The 26,145-nt window shown below is 42.6% G+C and overlaps 1 protein-coding gene across 2 annotated transcripts in view; it reads right to left on the minus strand.

Annotated features, from left to right (window-relative positions):
* Positions 1–7,648: 7,648 nt before the first annotated feature.
* The window catches only part of LOC128422342 (1-phosphatidylinositol 4,5-bisphosphate phosphodiesterase zeta-1-like), a 50,334-nt gene continuing 31,837 nt past the window's right edge, over positions 7,649–26,145 (minus strand). The window contains exons 10-13 of one of the 2 annotated variants that reach the window (XM_053406227.1): positions 18,915–19,087; positions 12,211–12,343; positions 9,049–9,198; positions 7,649–7,801 (exon numbers count right to left, since the gene is read on the minus strand). In XM_053406227.1, coding sequence (XP_053262202.1) covers positions 7,713–7,801; positions 9,049–9,198; positions 12,211–12,343; positions 18,915–19,087 — 545 coding nt within the window. In that variant the 3' untranslated portion in view covers positions 7,649–7,712. Of the gene's footprint in view, positions 7,802–9,048; positions 9,199–12,210; positions 12,344–18,914; positions 19,088–26,145 lie in introns of those variants that run through there. The other variant, XM_053406228.1, reaches the window with a different exon arrangement.

A 26,145-nucleotide genomic window follows, 5' to 3' on the forward strand; every position in this document is an offset into this window, starting at 1 on the left:
CTTTAATCACCAAATAAAGCACCCAGAGTCCTCCTTTAAGCACACCCAGTCTTGTACATTCCTAATGGGATTTTTATTTATTTATTCTTCCTCAGTGCCAGAAGTGATTTGCCATGGGGACACAGGAGTGGCTGTTGAGAAACAGAACTCCAAATCCCCTCAAGCACAAGGAATAAGCCAGGTGCCTCTTTGGAGTCTGGCTGTGGCACAATATTATTACAATGGATTTTGACTAGCAGATGACATTTTGGTCCACAGATAACTGAACCTGGGTGGACACATCACACACAAACACTCCCCACCACACGCACCAAAATACAATAGTTTTAAGGCACGCAAATCAGACTTAAGGAGCTTATAGCTTAGAAAGCTGTTGGAGCCGAAGGATAATTGCAATGTAGGAAAAGAAACAGAATTTGGATAAAGTAGAATGTACTTCACAGTGCCAAAAATGACTGGTGGTTTCTGCCATTCTTGGAACGGAGCCACCATATTTGCCTGGGGAAATCAAACTCTTCCAACTCCACAATTCTATGATTCTATGATCCCCTGATGAAGAAAGAAAAGCTACACAAGCAAATACATTAAGATGCCTCCGCAGTGCTGAAAAAGCTGTGAACTGTTTTCTATACAGAATGGAAACTCGCTGCAAGCAAATGTGAAGTATAAATTGGATGCCAGAGCTACAATTTCGGTTGTAGGCTGCCAGAGCTGAAGAATAGCCCGTCTCTCCAAATGCAGGGGGACCTCATTGTGCCTTCATGCACTGGACTCTTCAAAGGTAACAGACATCCAGATCTAAAGCTTTAAACACACCAGAGACTGGATTGGACCCATGGGTTTATATGCTGCTTCCTCTTCCCAGATTGCCCTCTAGCCTGCTAAGGCTTCAGTCCTAGCCCAGGCATAGGCAAAGTCGGCCCTCCAGATGTTTTGGGACTACAACTCCCATCATCCCTAGCTAACAGGACCAGTGGTCAGGGATGATGGGAATTGTAGTCCCAAAACATTGCCTATGCCTGTCCTAGCCCCACTTGCCTGAGAGTGCCAGCGGGGGCTGGTCCATTGGTGCAAATGGCACTTCTCCCACCAACCTTCTTCACACAATGCATAACCTGTGTAATGGTTTCAATAGATCAGGGCATGGCTGTCAATGGCAGGGCCAGCCCAAGATCTTTTGGCGCCTGAGGCAAGATGTGCCACTGATGTCCCACTCCAGAACCAGGCCTGCACCCCAGTGGCGTGGGAGGAAACCAGCAGCAATGCAGCTCCTTGGCTATGGCTTTTAGATGCATTTTCGACTTACCTGAAGCTGAGTTGGAAGCTGCTGCTGAGTATGGATTGGGATCTCCTGCCCCCTTTGGAACATGCCACCCCAAGGCAGGTAATCTCACATGCACCGGCCATGTTATGACAGCAAGCTAGCTTAGCTGCAGGGCAGACCACATGGCACAACTTTCTAACCACTTTCCACCCCTCAAAATTTGCCATCTGAGGCAGCTGCCTCACTCTGCCTCATGGTAGGGCCGGCTACAAGTCATTATGTCTGTGTTCTACCTCCAATATTGGAGACAGTATGTGTAAGAATTCCAGTTGTTGGGGAGCACAAGATGGGGAAATGCTGTTGCACTTGTGTTCCTGAATGTTGGCCTCTCTACCAGTCCCATCGGGCACCAGCCACCTGTGGCAATACCCATTGAAATCAGTAAGATTTCATTTTAAGTAGACATGGTCAGGATCACAACGTAATCCAGTAGAAGGCCTGAATAAAGTATCTTGCAATCTATGATCAAAGAATGGATCCAGATGCATATATGCATTAGGCCCCTGGCACCCATCTTTTCATTGTTAACCAATTTACTAACCTTGAAATTCAATCAATATTTATTTCAGACATCTGTTTATTGTCTTTGGGGGTTTCTTTTTAGCTTCTTCTGCCGCAAATAAATGGAGACATTTCCCCCACCCAGGGTTGCTGTGTTTTTGTGAAAACTCCCAAGGCACCATGTCTACATTGACTTTCAAACCACGAAGACACATGGCTTTATTCGTGAGAATGGCATTAAATAAAAAGATTAAAAAGACAACGTAGCCATTGCAAATGATAATCAATCATACTAGATGCACCATCCCATTTTTTAAAAGTGCCTAAAATGTCACTGCGATCTAATTCTTCCTCTGTTCTCATCTGTGCCTAAAGCACTTACTTGTCCCCTCATTGCTCTTTATTTTATCTAACATCTGTAAAGTTAGCAAATTAAGTAGTCACAGATGCACAAGTGTGTTAATTCATGCACTAAAGCTTTGAAGAATGTTTGGCTTTTTAGATATAAATAATAATTATTATCTAAAACAATCGTGGGGTTGTGGTTTTTTTTACTCATCAGTGAATTCTTTTCTCTGCTGTACATTTCAAGTTACAGAATGGCATTGGCCTACAATTCAAAACAGTGTTAGGTGTGCATAAGCCCACCAATTTTGCCTAACTATGGTGGATAGTAGCCCTGGTTTGTAAGATTCAGCAAGTATCATGGGCACATTGATGCGCCTGGATAGAGATATCAAAATCATAGTGGGACAGAGTTGCTGAAACTTTGAACTTGGCAAAATATACAGTTCAGCCATCCATTTCATCAAAGTGGAAAAACTTTATACATAAGCTTTCTGAAAATTATGACTATAGACCATCCTGAAATATGAACCATGCACAAAACTCAGGAACACAACTCAGAGTTCATGGAGAGAACTTATGTTTCAAGGCAGCAGTAAAACACTTCATGAACAGCACTTCTTTCTCTAGTTGCAGATAGTTTGCAAATTTGTCAAGTCTGGTGTGAATGCCAAAATATTGACACAGCAGATAAAGCAGCAACTGAGTAGATAGATAGATAGATGATAGATAGATAGATAGATAGATAAATGAGTGAAGTTGTTATTCGTTTATTTACCTATTAATGAAATATGCAAGCTGAGCTTGTCTTTGTTGAGAATCCCAAAGGTTAAAGAAAGAAGATATTTACATATTTGTTTCTATTTTCCTGGTTCTCAAGAATGTCTGTGTGCCAAAGGACTTACATACCTACATGCATACATAACCATAAACCCAAAATGGGTTCATGGTGATTTACAATCAGAAATACAAAACATGCAAAATACGAAATAATTGCGGCTATATCACAACAAACAAAACCCACATGGCTTGCAATAAAAGCCTTCCTAACCTCACAGCAATAAAATTCACATAAAAATCAAGCCAGAACATTAACAGTCAAATGTCTATGAATGGTGCTGAGGAGATAATGTCTATGCCAGGCAGACCTTTCTGGGGAGAGTGTTCCATATAACGGGGGCCTCTAATGACAAGGTCCTCTCTTACAGCCACCCTCCATACTTGTGCTTAAAAGTACGGCTCATTTACTACACAGTTGCACCTGTGTGTATTTCAGTGGGGAATGATTTGCATGTGTTAACCTAGAAGCCAAGAAAACCTACAGCTGGCTAAGTTACAAGTGACAAAGGGAAAAAAGAACCACTTTGTTATTTAATATATGGTCACAATTAGAGTTCTGGACAGTGTTTGGGGCTGAAGAATCTGGATTTGCACATTTGTGTGTGTAATGTCTCTGATTCCAGTTCCAATTTTTGTTCCAGTTCTTGCATGTTGTGGTACCGCATTGCTGCTATGCTGTGCAACTTCCTGATGTGTTTTTAGACCCACAATATTGCCACTACCATCTTCCCTGTCCAGTGCATATTGTCACATGTAGTTTGCATCTGACATTCATTGCATTTGACCAAACACAACTATGGGATCTGTAAACTAAAGTGGAAAACTGGTGGACAGCTCAGTGGTGGATGACTGTCTTTTCCTCACCTGCCATTCTTCTAAAGATCCCTCCCAAACTGTTTTTTGCCCTGCAAGGCAAAAGGCAGGGCATATGGCTTGCCTCATGTGCTGTTTTCCCAGTTTACTGTAGTCTCGGCATTTTCCTGCTAAATGGGAACAAGCTACATGTGACCGAGCATCACATACATTTTAGTTCTCAGAGGTTTCACAATGAAACCTTAAATCAAGCCATGTTGGACCTTAGTCACTAGTGAGCTATAAACTGCAAACTGTTTTCTTAAGGAATTATTTTACTGGATTCACAAAGTATAGCACAAGGGCTTCCTACAGACAGCTGCTCATAAAACAGAAAATCAGGCCATTGTTTTTCTTAGATGGCATTAATGATACTCAACATGCCAGATAAATAAGGAATGCAAGGAACAAAAAATATCTACGTCGCAAACTTCCCAAACTACATTCATCTCATTCCAATGGGCAATACACCAATCACTCTTGTGTTAAACCTGTTGCATATCTCCATGGTTGGCATGCCCTGCACCTCTAATCAGTGTGGGATATCTTAGAAAATGGGAAGGATCTGAGGTGTTTGAGAGATTGCATGTTTTAACTTACATGCATTGTAACAGTGTGCACTTAACAAATGGAATTCACAGCCCCAGGACATAATGGCCGTCACTAGCTTGAGTAACTTGAAATGTAAATTACAGCAGGGGTTCACAAACTTTCTATCACTGGGGTCCAGCTGAGAATTATTTAGGCCCACCAGTCACAAAATGGCTGTGAGGTCAGTCACAAAATGATGGTAGGTGGATTAGAGTTGGGCATAATCAGCTGGCAATTACTAACATCATTTTCTACTGGTATCTAATCAGTCTTCAGAAATTCCTAAATTCTTTCCCGCAGCATTTATCTTGTGGGAAGGAGTTCCATAGGCCAGCATTCCTCAAGCTCAGTACACACATTTGCTCTGGAGGTATTGTGACAACCTTCCTATTTTACCCAGAATTTGTTGCTCCAAAGGCTGTAGGTGAAGATGGCATTTTCCAGGGGTTCCAGGCACTTATCCTAAGTTTATGTTTCCTTTTTAAAATAAGGCACAGCGGAGACTGTAGTGCCTTTATGATATATAATTTATAGTATATACAACCTATAGTATATACAACCTATACCATTGGGTGGCATGCATATTTGTGGTACGACAAGGTTAAAGCACACAAAGCTTTCAAAAACCATATTGTCAGGAGAGCACTGTTTAATGTTTGGATTAGATATAAGGATCTATTGGAAAATAAAACTCCAAGGTGGTTGTCACCAATGGAGGCTAAGGTTCAGAGAAAACTTAACATGGAGGCCAAATGGCCAAAATATTGGGAAATTTTGGAACAAGAAGGGGACAGACTGAAATTGCAGAGTTTTGAGAAATTGAAAGATAAAGTCCGATATTGGCTTCATTATTATCAGATAATGGAGGTTTACAATTCGGATAAGAAAGTTGGTTTCCACGTGGAAAAATCTAAATTGGAAACAGAACTGTTAGAACCCAAAACTAAGACTTTGTCAAAAATGTATAACTTGCTGCTGAAATGGAATACTCAGGATGAGACGGTTAAATCTGTAATGATTAAGTGGGCACAAGACGTTGGACATAATATTATGTTTGCTGACTGGGAACAGTTGTGGACCACCGGGATTAAATTTACGGCAGGTAATGCCTTAAGAGAGAATATTATGAAAATGATATACAGGTGGTACATGACCCCAGTCAAGCTTGCAAAAATCTATCATTTGCCCGACAATAAATGTTGGAAATGTAAGGAAACTGAAGGTACATTCTTTCACCTTTGGTGGACGTGCCCTAGGATTAAGGCTTTCTGGGAAATGATATATAATGAATTGAAAAAGGTATTTAAATATACCTTCCTGAAGAAACCAGAGGCCTTTCTCTTGGGCATGGCCGGCCAAGTGGTGCCAAAGAAGGACAGAACATTTTTTATGTATGCTACAACAGCAGCAAGAATACTCATCGCAAAGTATTGGAAGACGCAAGATTTACCCACTCTGGAAGAATGGCAGATGAAACTGATTGACTGTAGGGGATTGGCAGAAATGACTAGCAGAATCCGTGACCAGGGAGAAGAGTCGGCAGAAGAAGATTGGAAAAAATTTAAGGACTACTTACAGAAATATTGTAAAATTAAGGAATGTTGAATGATGTTGGATTGAAATTGAGTGGTTTCTAGCTGTAATGATATAAAGGAATATGAAAAAAAAAGGTTTGGATAGAAAATAAGATGGTATTATAAGCTGTAATGCTTTAAGTTAAGGATTTGCTGAACAAATAATTTGAAATGGAATACAAGAAGGGGAGGTATGAGGAGGTCAGAGAAATATGTTATTGAAAAGTTTGTATTATGAACTATATGTCTTTTTTAATCTTTTTGTTTGTTTTTTTGTTTGCATAAAAAATTGGAAACTTTAATAAATATCTTATATAAAAAAATAGTATATACAACCTACAGCCTATGATGGTGGCATTCACAGCATTAACACCCCCAAAGGGTCTTGTTTCTCCCATACCCACAGTCGTCTTGGATTCAAACAGAAATCAAACTTTGCTCTCAAACTTTGCTCTGACTCTCTTTTCAGTTCACTGCTTTATCCTCAAGTAAGGGGCCCCCACCCATTTGCCACCTTGAACCAAGCCCCTTAACGGCCCATCACCCAGGTTATCACTTCACCAGGATTAACACCCCCAAAGGGTCTTGTTTCTCCCATACCCACAGTCATCTTGGATTCAAACAGAAATCAAACTTTGCTCTCAAACTTTGCTCTGACTCTCTTTTCAGTTCACTGCTTTATCCTCAAGTAAGGGGCCCCCACCCATTTGCCACCTTGAACCAAGCCCCTTAACGGCCCATCACCCAGGTTATCACTTCACCAGGAGGCTATCTTAGCTATTCCAATAATTAGAAGCCTTGATTAAATTCTAACACTTGCTGGATCCAGGAATTAGAAGGTTCTGGTACCCAGTTTAAACACTGTTTTCTCTTCTCACCCCTACATGAGTCTCAAAAACATTTTAACCCACCACTTGCAATTTCTTCTCCCTTTGTGTTTTCACACTCAACTTGGACCTTGTTTGTTCCCTGACAATTTCTTTCACCCCCCTTTCCTTGTCTGTGTATATTCATGTCTCCCTGCTATAACAGCTTTCTCCTCTTACCCTTTCTATACCCATTATATTATTATAATCATTAATGCATATTAACCTTTTATTTCTAATTTTCTTCCAATGCCTCCTCTAGCCTTTACTGTCAGAGGGAGACCATCCTTCCCTCTTCCTCCTCTGAGATTCTCTGTCTGAGCAAACAAGGAGTTGCTGGTGCTGGCCCTGGTTAGGTCAAATAGCTCTGGCATGACTAGGGTGTGCAGCAGCCAAGTGAGGAATTACTGAACAGGTCATGGCACTGAGGCCCACCTGAAAGTGGCCCAAGTCCCACTGGTGGAGAAACACTGTCCTAGTAGATCACGTTCTATTGATAGGTAGTGATCACGGGAGCTAAATGGGACCTCCATGTACAGAAGTAACATGCTGCAGAGTACCAGATTGCTGGGGATAAACAATGGAAAATATTGCCACCTGCATTCCCTATTTGTGAGCTCTCAGAAGCATCTGACTTGGCTGTTGGGACTGACACAGAACAATGATTCAGCAAAGCAACTCTCATATGGCCTTTATGCGTACTGAATACCATTGACTCACACAAGTAAAAATAAGTTATGACAGTAACAAAGTAGTACTATTAAACCATGGTTTCTTTATTGATGATTCAGGCTGCTGAGGGAGCTCTGTTAGCAAACATTATTGGTTAAAGTACCAAATATGCACAAAGAGTGAAGCAGGGCGCAGGTTGACACCAAGTTTGGAAAAAAGTGGGACCTGGCGATAACCTGTAAATGCAATAGCAATGAATGAGTGGGTTACAGGCAAAGCGATTCACGAAGACATATAAACCTTAGTTCTGTCCCAAGAAATGGAACCTAGGAGGGAGCCATGTTCAGTCCTCTTCACATCTTCAGGTAGGGCTGGTAAAGACTTCTGCCTGAATCCTCGGAGAGTCACTGCCAATCAGTGTAGACAGTGCAGAGCAAGAACCCAATGTTTGACTTGCTAAAAGACAAGTTTCTATGTTCCTATAAGAACCTATGAGCGCACAGAGCAGTCACTGGGCTTGCAACCTCGAAGATGTGGCCAGTGGCATCCTGGGAATCAGGACGGCTACAGAAATACAGTCAACATGGAGGTACCGGTTCACACAAATAGGTTGTAAGCACCATTATGGACCTGTACACTCCTAAAACAACTGTATGTGAACCAATGTATTAACTGGCCCCTACATTCACCTAGAAGGGACACGGGTGGCTCTGTGGGTTAAACCACAGAGCCTAGGACTTGCGGTTCGAATCCCCACGAAGGTCAGCGGTTCGAATCCCCACGACGGGGTGAGCTCCTGTTGCTCAGTCCCTGCTTCTGCCAACCTAGCAGCTCAAAAGCACGTCAAAGTGCAAGTAGATAAATAAGTACTGCTCTGGCGGGAAGGTAAACGGCGTTTCCGTGCGCTGCTCTGGTTCACCAGAAGCGGCTTAGTCATGCTGGCCACATGACCCGGAAGCTGTACGCTGGCTCCCTCGGCCAATAAAGCGAGATGAGCGTCGCAACCCCAGAGTCGGCCACGACTGGACCTAATGGTCAGGGGTCTCTTTACCTTACCCTAGAAGGGTCAGCTACAATTGTAAGTAACAAAGTAAGCATGTGGTAGAGCACAGGACAGCTCCTGCAGCTGAAATAAATGAAGATTGCAGAAATTCCAAAAGGATGTACATTAAAAGACAACATTGTTGATCTGTATAAAAGGGAAAGCAGAGTTCACACTTTTAGGAACAGTGAAGACTCAACAAGTAATGCAATTAACGCCCCATTCAGTTCTGCACAATGTCACAAATTAAAGCTAGGCAACTAACATGGTTAAAAATAGTAACACCACAGCATTTTTTTGAATAGGTCTGGTTTCAGCAATGATAGTAACACAACCACTGTACCTTGGAAGCACTCAATTTAAGGCTATGTTGCATATCATAATCAAGAAGCAAAAAATTTGTTGTTAGGTGTTTGTGCATGGGGGGATGGGGACTAATACCTTTATTCATGCTCAGAAGTGGTAAAGTATATTGCCCAAGGAAGTCATTGGAAGTGAGAGAAAGCTGATCTTCTACAACAAACCGTACTAAGGCAAGCTCTGGAACTTGGATGTTAAATGTGAATGTTTCATTCCACCTGGGACTCAAAGCTGAAATAAAGAAAGCAATATAAGACAAGCAATGATCTGTTAAAACAACTCTGCATTGCTAATTGTGTTCTATTCACTGACCACTGAAAATAAAACCTCCATTTGTTTCCTATTTCTTTCTCTGTTCATTGATGATTCTCACTGATTGCAGGAGTACAAATCTGAAATGCTCCCACAAATGCAAAACAAAGGCTGGCTAAGTAGAAACTCTTCTTATGTTTGTTTTTTTGCTTTTTCTGTTTTATATCTATGCTTTTCTATTTTTTATCTGTAAACCACCTTGAGTCCCAGTCTGGGGGAATATCGTAGAATTACAAAATTGGAAGAGACACCAAAAGTCACCTAATCCAACCCCCTGGAATGCAAGAATCTCAACTAAAGCATCCATCACTGATGGCCATCCAATGTCGTCTTAAATATATATTATTATTATTATTATTATGATTGGACAACATTTAGCTTGGTTTAAGTTTGATGAAGAAGCACATAAACTGCTTTTGGAAAACTAGAGAATTTTAATTTATACCTTCTGAAAATGTCAGGTAATGCTAAATAATAATGGTAATATATAACTGCACGTACTTGGCAATCATTTTTAGTGATCTCTGTGCAATTTTACACATGTTTTGCTTACCAAGCAAAATTAAATTACATTAATTTAACCAAAATATCTTTTGAATTCCCAAGTCATGTTCCAACTTTTTTAGCACGCCTCATTTTTGGGAATTTGAAAGCTGAAAAATTCAACTACACCTAGTCTTGTTTGCCTGATGTTAAAACTGGCATTACACTGAAGTGGAGCTGTCCCTTTGGAATTTAAATGATACACTGACAGGCTTCTTCTTTTTAGTTTAATCACAACTATGCACAGTTTCCAGCAGTGAACCATAATGAGGTGAACCATTTGGAGTGACACAGTGATTTGATTCCTCCCTTAATTTTGTCTTAATGCTTCTTTTCTTTCTTTTTTTGCATATAGATAGTGGAAAGACACCAAGGATGCATAAAAGACACAACTTTAAACATTTGCCAGGCTTCTCTAATCCAGCACCCTGTTCTCACAGTGGCCAACCTGGTGGCTGTGGGAAGCCTGCAAGGAGTTGGGTGCTGTGGTGTCTCCGGAAAAAAAATACACATCACTTGGGAAGACAGGCAAACTAATGCCAGTGTACTGGAAGAAGGAAAGATCACCAGTGTCAAAGCAATGATTCTTCAATATCAACTTCATTGGACTAGTCATGTTGTGCAGATGCCTGATTATCGTCTTCCAAAGCAACTACTCTATTCCGAACTTAAAAATGTTAAACATAATGCTGGTGGTCAACAAAAGAGGTTCAAAGACTCTCTCAAGGCAAATCTAAAAAAATGTAGTATATACACTGACAACTGGGAAACAGGGGCCTGTGAGTGCTCCAATTGGAAAACAGCCTTTACCAAAGGTGTCATGGGGTTTGAAGATGCTCAAACTCACGTGGTAAGAGGAAGGCACGCTTGGCAAACCCTCACCATGATCAACTCCTGCCTGGAAACCTAAGTCCCCACTGTGGAAGGACGTGTGGGTCCAGAATTGGCTTCCACAGTCACTTACAGACTCACTTTTAAAACCATGTTTATGGAAGACAATCTTACTCGGCTATGAGTGATCGCCAAAGAAGAAGACAGCTTAATGGAAGAGCATCTGTTTCGCATGCAGAAGGTGCCCATCTCAACCCCCAATATCTCTACATAGAATTGGAGGAGACCCCTGCCTGAAACCCCTGAGAGAAGGCATATGCAAACTGAGAGCAGGCATATGCAAAGAGCTCTCCCACTTGTGATTCCCAACAACTGAAATCCAGAAGCTGATGGGATGAAAGAGACTTTCCTGTAGGGATGGCCTTATCACTAGGCAGATCATATAGAGCGGCAGTGAGATGCTGGAGGACACAGCTTGATGCGTTTCACACTGTCTGCCCTGCTTCCCCCAAACTAGTCTGCTGTCCTCAGGCATTGCCTCATCTCCAGTGTTGAAGCAAGAATCACCTGCAATCAGGTCAGTTTCTATAGATGACAAGGATGGGAAACCTCTGGCTCAGGGACCAAATGTGGCCTAGAGACCTCTCCATCTGCCCCAGATAGAGACATCCCCCCCCAGTGGCCCCACTTCATTCCCCAAGTGTTTTTGCCTGGGTAGAATGTGTCCTTGAACTCTGACAATGCCGCCTGCTTGTCCAGATAGAGAACAGAGAGGCATGTAGGTGAGGTTATGTAGAATGCAGCCTACTACTACATACAAGTAAAATCTTTATCTATTGCTCCACCTACTTTGGGCTCTGGCCCAGCCCATCACCAAAAGGAAAAGGGAATTTGTGGTGTTGCAGGCACCAGGCAATCAGCGCTGCACACAGCTGGCTTGGGCTGCCAGCTTACAGGACTGGCTTTCTATGAGCTTGTTTCCACAAACGAAGGTGTATGTCTGTACACAGTGTGGGGACCTGTATGCTTCCGCAGTGGCTCAACTGTTCAAGTAACATACATTTGTACACACCCCAGAAGAAGCACTAAAACCACAGGGGACAACTAGGGACAAGCAAAAACACAGAAAGAGAGGTATACTGGTACTACAAACATACAAATTCCTGCATTTTTCTCTGTTTTCTTCCACTGCCCACTTACAGCTCTGACGTAAACAATGAAGGCGAGAAACAAACCTGTCCACCTCCACAGAATGCAATTAGAACAAAGCTTGATCTTTCCTTTGTTCTACTTTCCCCCATACACATGTAAATGTATGTATTTTAGCCTGTCCTTTCTAATTCATTCAAATAGTGGAATTTTTAATTTTCCATACAAGAACTCTCTCTCTGTGTGTATGTAGCATTCATGCTTTCCTTACTAATTCATGCACTGCTGTTTCTGTATATAGGCCCAGTTGCCAAAGACAAAACTTTGATAAGCTATGTAAGCCCATGAGTTACCGGTAAATCCCTAAATTACTGAAACATTACACAACCAATAGACTGTTGCACTTACCATTGCCCTTAACTACACAGCTCTGTTGCTTTGCATGGTCTTCCGGAACACCATAAATTTCTACTAGAACTAGGGGGTCAGCTTTATTACTCCTGGAGAGACTGCTAGGTGGTAATTGATGACCACTGATAAGCTGCACAGAAAAACAACAACAGTGCATAAGCTTCAACTGGGATATACAGTGGTACCTTGGGTTACATACGCTTCAGGTTACAGACTCCGCTAACCCAGAAATAGTACCTCGGGTTAAGAACTTTGCTTCAGGATGAGAACAGAAATCGTGCTCCAGGGGTGCGGTGGCAGCGGGAGGCCCCATTAGCTAAAGTGGTGCTTCAGGTTAAGAACAGTTTCAGGTTAAGAACGGACCTCTGGAACAAATTAAGTACTTAACCCGAGGTACCACTGTAAAATGCAATTGATCATTATTCTGGCATCAATGGTTTTACTGAAAAACAGACAGGGAAGCCCACCACACAGGACAAAGCTAATTGAGCATTATTTACCCTTAACTATGAAACAGCTGTAAAAACAAGTGTTTGAGCTGCTATTGGGGCAAGAGGAGTGGTGGGAGGGAGGGGCTGCTTAGTCATGTCCTCTCAGTTTTCTGTGTAATACTGGGGAATCCAAGCTTCTTTTCCTCCCATATACATGTTATTGAATCACCACAGATGGAAAAGCAGCAAGAAGAAGGGCAATTTTGAATGAGGGAAAAATGACTACATGGGAAAGGATCAAGAAACTCCTCACCTGCTATTCCTCCACTTGGGATTACAATTCCCATGGCCACTTTACATTTTAAAAAGATTTTTTTTAAAAAAACATACACATCTGACATATAATGCCTAGTATGAGCTTCTGTTTTCCTTCATTTATGTGCAATCTTTAGCATTTTCTGCACCCAAGACCCCCAAGTGAATCTGTAACTAGGTAAGAGGAGGTCCTCGTTCCCTCTTGAAAGTAAAAATAAGTACAGTGAACTTGAGCATGTTCTTCTTCCGCACTTCCCCTCCTCTCCATCTTCTGTGCCTCTTTTTGTCTCTGTTCTGTCAGAATGCTGCTTGCAACAAGCTTCTTGGGACAAATACTTCTCCTTTTTGCTCATGCTACTTTGCAAATCACAGTGTGTATCAACGGTTCTATATTTTATACCGAGTAATGATGACTTATGATTTCAACACCACTTTTGAAAATCCCAATGGATAACAGCAGCAGTTTGTCACTGGCAAAATATACTCAGTCCTTGCTTTGCTTGTTATTTGCATAAATCTCTTTCATATAGTTAGACCAAACCTGCAAAAGCTAATGCCCATAAGTCTTCTCTCAGAGTATATCAGGTGAAGTTTGAGTAGAATGCTATGCAACACGTCTTATATCCTGCTCCAAAGGGTGCTTCCATGCCCGTATTTCTCAGACTTAGGCACTGCCAGACAGTTGCTATTCTCAGGTGGAATTTAAGCATATATTTGGCAAATTCAAATTGTGTGTTTTATAGTTGATTGGGAGGTCTTGTGCAAAAACCCCGCTTCCCCAAAAGATCAGACTTTTGCAATAAAGAAAACGATGGGAAAATGCACTGCGACGTATGAGTTAACATATGCTTTGACGCAACCTCATCTAACCTCAATGCAAACAAATAAGAATGAATTCTCAATAAACAGTCAATGTCGTCTAATCATCCTGCAAACAAATCAGGGTGAATGCTCGATAGGTCAACTGGAAGTGCCCTTAGTTTCTCATAAAAAAAGGCCCTAGTATTACTGCAATGCTCTCTATATTGCAAGGGCATTTCATTTTATCACATCTCTTAGCAACTGATCCACCACAAAACTGTCTTATTAGAGGGGTGTTTTTTAGTACATATCTACCCATTCACTAATCACTTGCACTACCTACTTAATCCCTTCTCTCTCTCTGACCTTGATCAATCCTGGTCTCCTCACAACCCCACAGACATTTTATAGCCTTTCCCAACCTTTCACTGGAGAAAAAGAAACTCACTCAGTCTCAGTAGAGCTATTGATATCGGTCTGTGCATACACTGAGCTGTGTTCTGGCTCCTAAATGTAATAAGCCCATTCCAAAGCCTAGCCCCACATTTTAAGCAGAGGCACTACACATTTACAGAAAACCCATTAAAAAGGGGGTTATGGGATGTCAGAGGGCTAAGAGGAATGGACCAAAAGCCAGGAAAAGGGGGGGATGGCAACAAAGAGAAGTCGCTCAAGCAACTTCATTGAAAAGGCAGGGATGCCTGGAGTATCATAGTCATAATACTTCGACACTGATATAGTGCTTGGGGTACATTATCTCAGGGTGCTTACAATAACCTTGTACAGCAGGTTAAGTATTATTATACCATACTGCTGGAGTGACACTGAGGCAGAGAGAGCATTGGCTTCCTCAAGGCAATCTAGTGAGGTCATGACAGAGGTGACATTTCAACCAGGGATTTCCCACTTCACTTCCTTGCAGAGCAACCCTAAACCGTGGTTCTGTACTCCTCTGGGGGAGGGAGTGGCAGGTTCGGATGGGGCAGAGGTTTCTCCACCACCAGCAGCTCCACAGATGGCAGGGGGCTGTTTCTGCTGTACCCACCAAAAGCACAAGCTGTTGACAACCTACCCGATGTGTTTGCTCCCTTCAGGAGGCCCTGAAATCTGTGGGGATGGGGGGAGCGGCAGAGCTGGGCCAGCCATGGATCCTCCTGGCAGCCAAAGATGGGGCCCAACTGGGCTTTTCTGCAGCAGAAGCCTATAGCTAGCAAAACGTAAAATAGGCTTCTGCCCAGGCCAGTTCCAAGAGCAGAAAGACTCTCCTCCCTGGAAGAGAGGGGAGTGGTTGTGGGCGGGAGCCCAAGCTCTGCCCCTGGCCGGGGGCCTTAGCCCCCGCCCCTCCTCACCTGGCTGGCGCCCACGCCCACCGGACGCAGCCAAACAGGTGTCTCTGGGGGGCGTGTTTAGCAGCTTAATGCTGCGGCTCCAGCTCCGCCTCCTCCTCAGTCGTCGTCGTCCCACAGTGAGTCACCCACCCTCCACTCCCATTTAGCTCAGGGTCTAGGTTTTTTGGCCTTGCTATGGACCTTAGGTTGGTCGCCCCGGTTGTCTGGGGGGGCTGGTAGGAATTTTTCCATTTGGCATTAGGCTTTTTGGTTTTTTCGCCTACCTCGTAGTAATCGTCACAACTTTTGTGGTATTGGTGGGTAGGTTAGGCATTGGATTCATGTGTGTCAAGGGCTAGGTGTGGCCATCGCCTATGCTATCTACCGTGGGATATTCCGTTAAAGGAATCTGGCGGTCGTGTATTCCGTCCGATGCCTGCTTGGCGGGAGGCCATGGCACGACCCTTGGTGACATCAGGGGTGAGCCTATAGTTGGATTAGCATCAACAGGCTCCACCTACTGTTGAATAAACCCACCTCCTATAGTCATCCAATGCCTAAGCCAATACCTTTTCACTGCTGTAATCAATAAAGTTGTGGCCTTTTCTTGCCCATTAACCTTATATCACGTGTCCTTGTGTGTTTATTTCACATAGCGGGGGTCGGGCCCTCGATCCACAACTTTGAATGCCGTAGTGTTGCTGTCCCTCTGCCCAGCCCCACTGTTCCTTGGCTGGGACTCTGGATTGCTCCCTTAGCCTTGCAGCTCCTTTAAACAAAAGGCTCAACCTTAAACAAAAGGCTCAAAGCCCAGTAAAATTGCAACATGTTAAGTGTTTATTGGATCAAACCAGAGAGACAGCCCTTACTTAAGTGAAGAATTTCTGTTAATTAAAAGCACACACTGGCATGAACAAAATCTTTCAGTCTTTTTTTTTTTGTGCAATTAATTAAGTGCGGCAAACTTTTTGAGTGCATTTTTTAAAAATCTGAATCGGTGTTACAAAGCTGGCTCATTGTCACATGTTTGCAAACACAGGGCAAAATGGCAACTGTGTAACAAGACAATGAACTACAGCAGTGGTATTTAATAATGTGCCAAATGCCTTTGATGACTAAATAGCATTTGCAAGAAGCTAGTCTCAGCATCTGTGGTACTCAAGGTATTTATTTCCAACAGCAAGCAGAGGAAAAGCACAAGGAAATATTACAGATAATAAATCAAGCAGGTGTGATTTATTTTAGTTCTGACTGGCAATTTTTCAGTACCACTGCTACGTATGAGCCTCACAGCTTGAACTAAAAGGTCTATTTCACAAAGTTTTAGCACACAAATGATATTTATAGGTTATATGTGAAAAATAAGCTAGTTAATCTCAGCGTAACAAAAACAATAACTGATAAGAGGAAAGCCGACATGCCTCCTGAAAGAAGTAAGGTACAGGAATGGATTCAGACTACATTACTAAACTGAGTGCAAGCCCTGATTTAACTGGATGGTGCCCTGTGGGTTCAAGCAACCCAAAGTTGAGGCCACTTATAGCAACGTCTGAGGAAATTTGGAACATGCTGCAAATGTGCCCTAAACCTTCCTCCAAGGAGGTCAGTGTGCCATTTAGCCTCACAACATGCCTGTGGGGCAGTTCATGAAAAGATCCCCACAACCAGTCATTAAACTTTGCAGTCCAGAAGCGATCTGAAGCAGAGTTTACCATATCCAAACCTGACCCTCTAGCCACCATGATTCTCCAGCATCCATCACTAAGATGGATGGACATCTGATCAGCAGCACCAGCTGTGGGGGCAAGGTCCTTAAGAAGTCAAAGGCAAACAAAACAGAACAGGCAGGAAAAGGATAAGCTCTTGTTTTTCAGCTCTTTGAGTCACAAGGCAGAACAAACCACCAGTATGGGAGCCAGATCAAGCAGCTTCAGAATAATCAAAGGATAAAGTCAGACAAAAATAAATAGAGGTGACTTCTGTGACCAGGTAAAGGTAAAAAAAAGGTAAAGTACCCCAGACGGTTACGTCCAGTCAAAGGTGACTATGGGGTTGCGGTGCTCATCTCGCTTTCAGGCCGAGGGAGCCAGCGTTTGTCCACAGACAGCTTTCCGGGTCATATGGCCAGCATGACTAAACCGCTTCCGGTGCAAAGGAACACCTTGACGAGTGCCAGAGCACACAGAAATGCCATTTATGTTCCCGCCACAGCAGTACCTATTTATCTACTTGCACTGGTGTGCTTTCGAACTGCTATGTTGGCAGGAGCTGGGACAGAGCAACGGGAACTCACCCCGTCACAGGGATTCTAACTGCCAAACTTCTGATTGGCAAACCCAAGAGGCTCAGTAGTTTAGACCACAGTGTCACCTGCATCCCTAGTTAATAACCAGGTAGAAACTAACAAACATACACTGGAATAAAAACCCTGTTGTGCTCTGGGTGTGCTAAGGGCTCTAACTCTTTCCATAGACAATGCTTCCCCAAGCTAGTGCCCTCCATTTGTTTTGAACACCAATCAGTTCCCACCAGCACAGCTACAGCTGATGGGAATTGTAGTCTAAAACATCTAGAGGGCAGCAGGTTGGGGAAGGCTGCTCTGGAGCTATCTATGTTTTAAAACCTGTATCCTGTCGATGTCATGCACAAACTTTTGGAGGCTAAAGTGGTATTTGCTGCAGCCAAGGCTATTTGCTTGGTTGGTTGTTCATTAGTCATTTTAAATATTTATATTCCACCTGTCTCAACAACATGATTAAAACAATTCATTAATCAATTAAAATAATTACACAAATTAAAAAAGAAGCAGGTAATATACAGTAAGTATAAAACAGAGCAGGTAGTCAATCAAGTGCCACCAGACACCTGAGCAAACAGGAGTTTTTAATTAGCACCTACAATTTGACAATGTAGGCATATCCCCTTGCAATCAACTCATTTCATACTTGCATCAGCCCCAGGACTTCCCTTTGCATATTCCTAGGAGGAAAATTCAGAAACTGCTTACGCAGTCTCACTGGAATCAGTGGGACTGCAGCGATATATATATATGTGCGTATCGTTCCTCCACATTTCATAATGGCACATCTATAAGTGTGACTTGAATCATGTTTATAGCTGAGTAAGTGCCTTGAAGCTATTATGCATCTTCACAAATCTACCAGAAAGCAAAGAGAGAGCAACCATATGCAAACGATAGCACAGGGGCCCTGCTGGTACACATTTTTATTTTAAATTAACTATAGGCCGCCTTTCACTGCGAAAAATAACAAGGTAGTTTACAAAATAAAACCAGTATAACACAATAAAACATAACGCAGAATATCAAGGGTTTGGTAAAGTCAGTATTAAGGATCTGAGCTTGGGAGTGTCCATGTAAATAGTTCAATATCTACCAAGCTGCAGAACACCTGTGCCATAGGTGTCCATCATATATTTAAGTGGAGTTCATAATACAATGTGGGGGCTAACACAAAAAAGGCCCTCTTTGAGTTGCCAGATGTGTCTCTACTAGCTGCCTAGAAGGACCTCATCTGACAACCTAAGTGAATAAGCTGGTCTAGGTAGAAGGGTCCTCCTTCTCAGATAACCTGGTCCTAAGCTGTGCAGGACTTATATGCCAACAACAAAATCTTAAACTCAGCTCAGCAGCAATTATGCTGCCAATTGACACCAATCAGCTATCAGGTACAGGTTACTTGAAGTGCTTATCACGAGCCGAGGTGGAAAATACAGAGAAAGTATTTGCAAAAAAAATAATATGCAAAAAAAGCACAAGTGGTCTGGCAAATTAGATAAAAGAATGTTATCAACAAAATGAACTGACCTTTATAGTAAGAAGCACTGGTTGACAGTTTGCAGATATAGCATGTGGAGTAAATTGTGTGTCTCTATTTCTTAGATATTCTGGTTTTAGTAAATAGCCAGAACCACCATTATCCAAAAATTTCCCAGTTTGAAGATCCATTTGCAGTCCTGCTGTTTGGAAATTTAAGGCCACTGTATGAAAAAGCAGAATGTTCAATTACAGAAAGGTAGACAGCAGTAGGCTACAATTTAAATATATATATTTACAATATCCACCCTGCAAGCTGCTTGAATATACACACCACAGTAACTCCAGCTCTGGATTCAAAGCACTTGAGTAGATACAGCAATTATGGTGTCTTCTTAGAAGGTTTTCCATTTTTAAAATAAGCATATTATGGACAAGCTAACCAATCTCAGACTGAGTAGAGCAAATCAGTAGGACATTAAGAGGATCAGGCTGGAATTAGCTGATCAGGCTGCCTTAGTTGACGGCACTTTGAAAGAGGGATCATAGCTCATGGTTATGTAAATTCATCCAATGCTTTTTGTTTTGCAAACCCAGGTATATTGCAAGGATGTGGGTGAAATTTTACTGCGGTGCAGTAACAAGGCTGCAACTTTGATTGGCAGCAGTGCCTTAGCAGTGTGGCTTCACATATGGCAAGGATCAATTCATCACCTAGCTCATCTACTGTATGATGTGAAAGCCCCACCCTTAGTCCATGTGCTGGGTAGTTAATACACATTTTGCTGCTGCTTCTTTTTTTCCTTTTCCTTTTTTTACAGAATTGCTTTTATTTGTTAGCTTCTTTTTAAAAAATGCTTTGTGGTTTTACTGCCTCCAGAGGTCCTCCCCTCCCCCAAATGTATAAAATGGAAGGCTGCTCTGATTTGTTTGTTCGAACACTCATTTTTGCCTTCATAAACCAGTATGTGCAAACTCCATCTGTAATAATTTTTCTGCTTATTGCGGGCAGCAGTGCTCCAAAAATATGACCAATCTTTCAAAATTATGGAAGAGTGGCAGCCATACCTCTCTGGAATTCCCAGTTATTAAAATTCTCTGCATGTCTCTAGTGTATGGAATTGCAACAGATGAACAAGAGCGATGTCGGCTGCAATCCTAAACACACTTACTAAGGAGTAAGCTTTGTTTGTTTGTTTTAGAGGATTTGAAATATTCAAGGCAAACCCTCCCAAGGCAGGTTACAAAGATAATTAGCTTCATATGCATGGCAGGAACATGATGCTTCCAAATAATTTATAGAACAGCCCAGCTGCAATTATTCCAGCCCAGGTCCTCAATGACAATCTTTTTACCCATCCACTCATAATCTCTCCTGTCCTCCCTATCCACAGAAGTTGTTTCCAGCTATCAGGCATTGGCCCACACTGGTTCCACTTCTCTGGTAAGGGTGGTCCAGTGCCTCAGTTTGTGGAAGTTTTGTTCTAACGATGAAAAGATTTGGGGATTTGGGTGGGAATGGCTAGACCACCTTTCTGTTTTCCAAAACCTTTGAGGTCTACGTAACAGTAGCGATGGGGAGGAAATTAGATTCAGTTCGCATGTACAGTGGTACCTCAGGTTACATACGCTTCACGTTACATACGCTTCAGGTTACAGACTCCGCTAACCCAGAAATAGTGCTTCAGGTTAAGAACTTCGCTTCAGGATAAGAACAGAAATCATGCTCCGGCAGCGCGGCAGCAGCAGGAGGCCCCATTAGCTAAAGTGGTGCTTCAGGTTAAGAACAGTTTCAGGTTAAGAACGGACCTCCAGAACGAATTAAGTACTTAACCTGAGGTACCACTGTAAGGCAAATGTACCTAATCAACACTTTCTGAAACAATATGCAAACTGAAACACAGCCGTCCATTGAAATTTCCCTGAATTTTGCAATGTATTATTATTATTTGATTATTATTTATTTGATTTCTATACCACCCTATACCCGAAGGTCTCAAGGCAGTTCACATAAAATATCAAATACATAAAATGAAAACAAAACCAACAACCCAAGCAGACCCCCCCCCAAAAAAGAGGCAGCATTTTTAAAAAAGGATGTAGATCAAGTCAGGCAAAGGCCTAGTTGAAAAGGAACATTTTTGCCTGGCTCCTAAAGGTGTATAGTGAAGGCAACAGGTGAACTTCCCTGGGGAGAGCATTCCACAGACAGGGAGCCACTGCAGATAAGGCCCGTTCTCGTGCTGCCACCCTCCTGACCTCTCAAGGAGATGGCACACGAAGAAGGGCCTCAGAAGATGATCTCAGGGTCCAGGTAGGTTCATATGGGAAGAGACAGTCCTTGAGGTATTGTGGTCCTGAGCCATTTAAGGCTTTATAGGTCAAAACCAGCATTTTGAATTGGGCCCGTATTGAATGTAGTTTTCTAGCCAATGGTGTGTACAAAAATGCATACTATACTAAGAGAAAGGGTCCATAAACTGCACACACACACATTCACCTATACACACATGCACTAGGGGCTGTGCCCCTGCTTATCTTACTGGCAAATCCAGCCTACCCCACTCCTCTTAAACCTTGCCAATCTCTCAATCCCCTAACCTTACAACATGACAATGCCCCCTTCCTCTAACGGATCACCAACCCCACCCCTATTACACCTCTCTCCTTAAATTGTGGTAGCAGCAAGTGTTGCTCTGCCACAATCCCAACAGCACAGGTAACACTTGGCATTAGCTGTGTGGCCACAGGCTAAGGGCCCAGTGGCATCACTAATATGTCGCCAGCCTCAGATGCTCTGATGTGGAAGAGGACCTTGCAAACATTGGCCTCAAACAGCTGACTGCTTTATGGCTTCGTGGAAAATGTACTGATCCAACATGCTGAGACACATTTATTCGCAGGGTGCAGTTCCTTAGTCTGGAGGTAAATTTCATTTTTAAAAAAACACCTCATACTTCAATTAAAACAGTAAAAAAGTAAGCTTTGAAAAATCCATTTACCTAGGTGCATGTACATAAAAAGAAATATATTCCATGTGCTATATAGCAGGACTTTACTAATTTGTACTTTTCAATCAAAATGAAGGGTTAGTTTGGTACCTGCACACCAATGAATTCTGCAGTTCCCAATTTTCTGTATGGATTTTAGAGTTCCATTCAGAGTGGAGATCCCACAGAAATGGAACCACAGTCCATTGCAGAGAACGGCCACAGCTCACTAGTAGAGCATCTTGCTTTGCATGCAGAAGGTCCCAAGCTCAATCCAAATAGGGCTGGGAAACAACCCAGACTGAAACCCTAGGTAAAAAGGTAAAGGGACCCCTGACCATTAGGTCCAGTCGTGGCCGACTCAATCTCGCTTTATTGGCTGAGGGAGCCGGCGTACAGCTTCCGGGTCATGTGGCCAGCATGACTAAGACGCTTCTGGCGAACCAGAGCAGCACACGGAAATGCTGTTTACCTTCCTGCTGGAACGGCACCTATTTATCTACTTGCACTTCGTGCTTTCAAACTGCTAGGTTGGCAGGAGCAGGGACCAAGCAATGGGAGCTCACCCCGTCGCGGGGATTCGAACTGCCGACCTTCTGATCGGCAAGTCCTAGGCTCTGTGGTTTAGCCCACAGCACCACCTGCGTCCCGAAACCCTAGGTAGTCACAGCTATTAATTGTAGACTAGAGGTGGGGAACACGTGGCCCCCCCCCCCAGATTTTGCAGGACTACAATCCCATCCTCCGTGGCCATTGACAATGCTAGTTGGGAAGGATGGGAGTTGACAATTCTGAGCTAGATGGAGCAATGGTCTCTGTATAGGATGTTCTGTGAGGTCTAGTCATGCCAAAACACCGGGGGAAAGCCTACCTGGAACTCTTGAGTGCCTTTCAGATGTAATTCCCTTGTGCTATGAGGTTTGAAGGAGCTGTAAGAAAACTACGAGCTGCACAGAAAAGACTGCATTCTCTCAGATGCTTCTAGCATGTTTATTCAACCACACAGGGACAAATCTGGTAGCAGGGTTGGTGGAACCCTTACTGTGCAGGCTGAGAAACTGCTCAGGTGCTTCTATGTCATTGTATGCACCAATGCAGAGCTTTTCTCAGCCTGAACTCAGCACCTCTCAGGTGGGTGCCATTGCCATTCTAAGAGAGCGAGGGAGGTGTTCATAGTAAGTTCTGGCACCTCTTTTTCTAGAAACCTCGCGCTGCACCAATGCCATAATAAACATGAAAGTGCCTGTTTATAATTAATTTGGACAGCCTTGGTTTCTGAATTAACTATTCTGCAGCACCCCTAATAAATTTAAATTATGAATTAATTACAAAGCAGAGCTGACAGATCCCACTCACCCTTCAGCGGCTGTTCAGTGTCGAATGAAAGAGAGAGAGAAACAAGATCTGCTCTTCTAATTTAATGATAAGTAGTAAAACCTAATTATAGTAAAAACAACAACACCTGTACTGAAAATATGCTTGACAATCTATGTAAGTTATGTGAAAATGCACCATTCTGTTGTCTAAACATTTTGAATTGCTACACAAGCCCTCCTTGCAGTTTAATCATAAAGCACTGGTCTTTATCTTGAACACAAAACTGTCAGAATTTCCTTTTCTCAGAAGCTCAAAACACTTTCCGTTGTTTTGCTGCTGCAGTTTTGGAAATAAAACAGCACACTGCCTGGAACAGGATATTATAATTCATGGGGGAAAGACAGCACAGTTATCACTGGCATGAAGTAAAATCTTCCCTTGTCTAGGACTGTGGTGCTCCTCATATTGAAAATTCACTAGTCAGCCTAGTAAAGCACAAACATGACACACATAAAATAGATAAATGATTTTGGGTTTTTAAAAAATCAAAGGAACTTGATTGTTTGCCAGAGAGAAATACCGACCCAAAGAGGCACAAGTCATGTTTAAGAGTAATTCAGAAGAGGCTTATTCTCTCTTCCTATGAGATAAATGTAGAGCTACTGACTGCGTGCTGTCAACTTCACATTTTATATCTGAGGAAGAAATGTCTGAATTTTAGAGTCCTTGGTTTGTTATGCTGTGTGGGGTGTGTGCGTGTGGATCCTTCTTGGTGTCACTGTTTTGAGTTCTGGATTCTGAACTGGCATCCTTACAGGCTGATCTATAACTGATATTTCTGGACTCACTGGAAATTCAGAATTCCCAAAACAATATGCAAACAAAAATGCAGCTATTTTTTCAAAATTTGCACCTCTACAAAATTTGCTGCCCTGTGTACAAACATGTGAATATTAGGCGAAAGTGTGCATTGAAAATGCACATATTTGTGAAAACAGCATTATTTAGAACTTTAGAAAGATAGGAAACGGAGAGAAATCAAAGAGAGGTGTAGATAAGCCCCTGGTCAGTTTGTGCTGAGCTACTGCATTTCCAAATATGTGTACTAACAGTGGTGCTGTCTAGGCAGGTCTTTGAGGCAGATATCCAGGGCCCTACTCTGCAGAATAAGCAGTAGCAGCCCCAAGTGCAGCAGGGCAGGCTAACTACATACTGAAGTAAATGAAGTAATACACATCAGCATCTAACGAGGGCACTTAAAATGCCCAATTTCATCGCTGCATATTAATGATCAAATCAGGAGTGCAGGAAGCAGCCTTATATAATCGGTCCATCTAGATCAGGATTGTCCACACCAGCCGTGGGAAATCTTTGGCCCTCCAAATGTTTCTAAGCTGAGAGCCAGTGTGGTGTAGTGGTTAAGAGCGGTGGACCCGTAATCTGGTGAACTGGGTTCGATTCCCCGCTCCTCCACATGCAGCTGCTGGGTGACCTTGGGCTAGTCACACTTCTCTCAAGTCTCTTAGCCCCACTCACCTCACAGAGTGTTTGTTGTGGGGGAGGAAGGGAAAGGAGAATGTTAGCCGCTTTGAGACTCCTTCGGGTAGTGATAAAGCGGGATATCAAATCCAAACTCTTCTTCTTCTTCTTATGCTTCCCATCAGCACAAGCAAGTATGGACAGCTGTGGTTCAGCAACATCTGGAGGGCCAAAGGTCCCCCCACACACACACACACCTAGCTTGCCCTGAGTGGCAGAGGCTCTCCAGGGTTCAACATGGGAACATTCCCAGTACTGCATGGAGATGCTGGGGTTTGAATCAGGGGCCTTCTGGGTGCGAATCAGAGGTTTCTGCTACTGAGCTATGGCCCTTCCCTAAACACACAAGGAATTTAGCCCCATTGAACAGAGTGGGACTCACTTTGAAATAAACATGCATAGGGAATGTATTGTCATCATTAACTTTCAACGTAACTGTTATGGGTAAAAATGATGGTGGGTGCAGGGAGGGAAGATCTCAGATGAGGCATATGGAAGGGCATATGCTTTGTGAGATTTGGCAGAAATTATGTAAGCAGCCGCAGTGTCAAGAAAAGTTTGGACTAATTACATTTTATAGCTATAAAGTCATTTTCATCTGCAAAGTTAAAGGTCTCGGTTACTTTAATGTTTTTAATTACATTCCTTTTTCCCGTTTAACTGCAAATGTTGGTGCCTCCTCTGCAAAAGCATTTTTAAAGTTATTATAAATCATTCATTGCCATTTCCCAATTACACCTGAAAACGCATTTCCACCAGGATCCTTTGTATATGGGGGTAGGAGAGGAATATCTGTGGGGTGGGGGGGACTGCTCATTAAAAGAAATCTAAGCTGGGGTTTTACTGAAATGGGCAAATCAATCTGATATTCACACTTTGGCCTAAAAGATCTTCCTGAAAGAGACCGGGGAGATGTTTTTAATATCATCTAAAATGCATTGTGTTTTTGACAGCACACTGCCTTTAGTCAGCTTCATTATTCCCTGTTGCCAAAGTAGGCCTTTAATACATTAATTAAGGAAATATGATAGCAAAACCCTTAAGATTGTCAGGAAGACTCAAGGGGAAGTTTAATACCTGAAATCATTTTGGCTCCTTATTAATTACCTAGACTGGATTTCAAGATCACTGTGTCCTCTAAAAAGTCTGTAGCATACACACACACACACACACACACACACACACAGTGAGGGGGGGAAGTATTTGATCCCCTGCCAAATTTGCCTGTTTGCTCTCTGATGAAGAAATGACCAGTCCATAATTTTAATGGTAGGTTTACTGTAGCTGTGAGAGACAGAATAACAACAGGAAAAACCCCAGAAACCCAGAAGACAAAAGTCAGAGATAGATGTGCATTATAATGAGTGAAATAAGTATTTGATCCCTTTGCAAAAGATGACTTAGTACTTGGTGGCAAAACCTTTGTTGGCAATTAC

This window comes from Podarcis raffonei, chromosome 10 (assembly GCF_027172205.1).
Source record: "Podarcis raffonei isolate rPodRaf1 chromosome 10, rPodRaf1.pri, whole genome shotgun sequence".
Taxonomy (NCBI): Eukaryota; Metazoa; Chordata; class Lepidosauria; order Squamata; family Lacertidae; genus Podarcis; species Podarcis raffonei.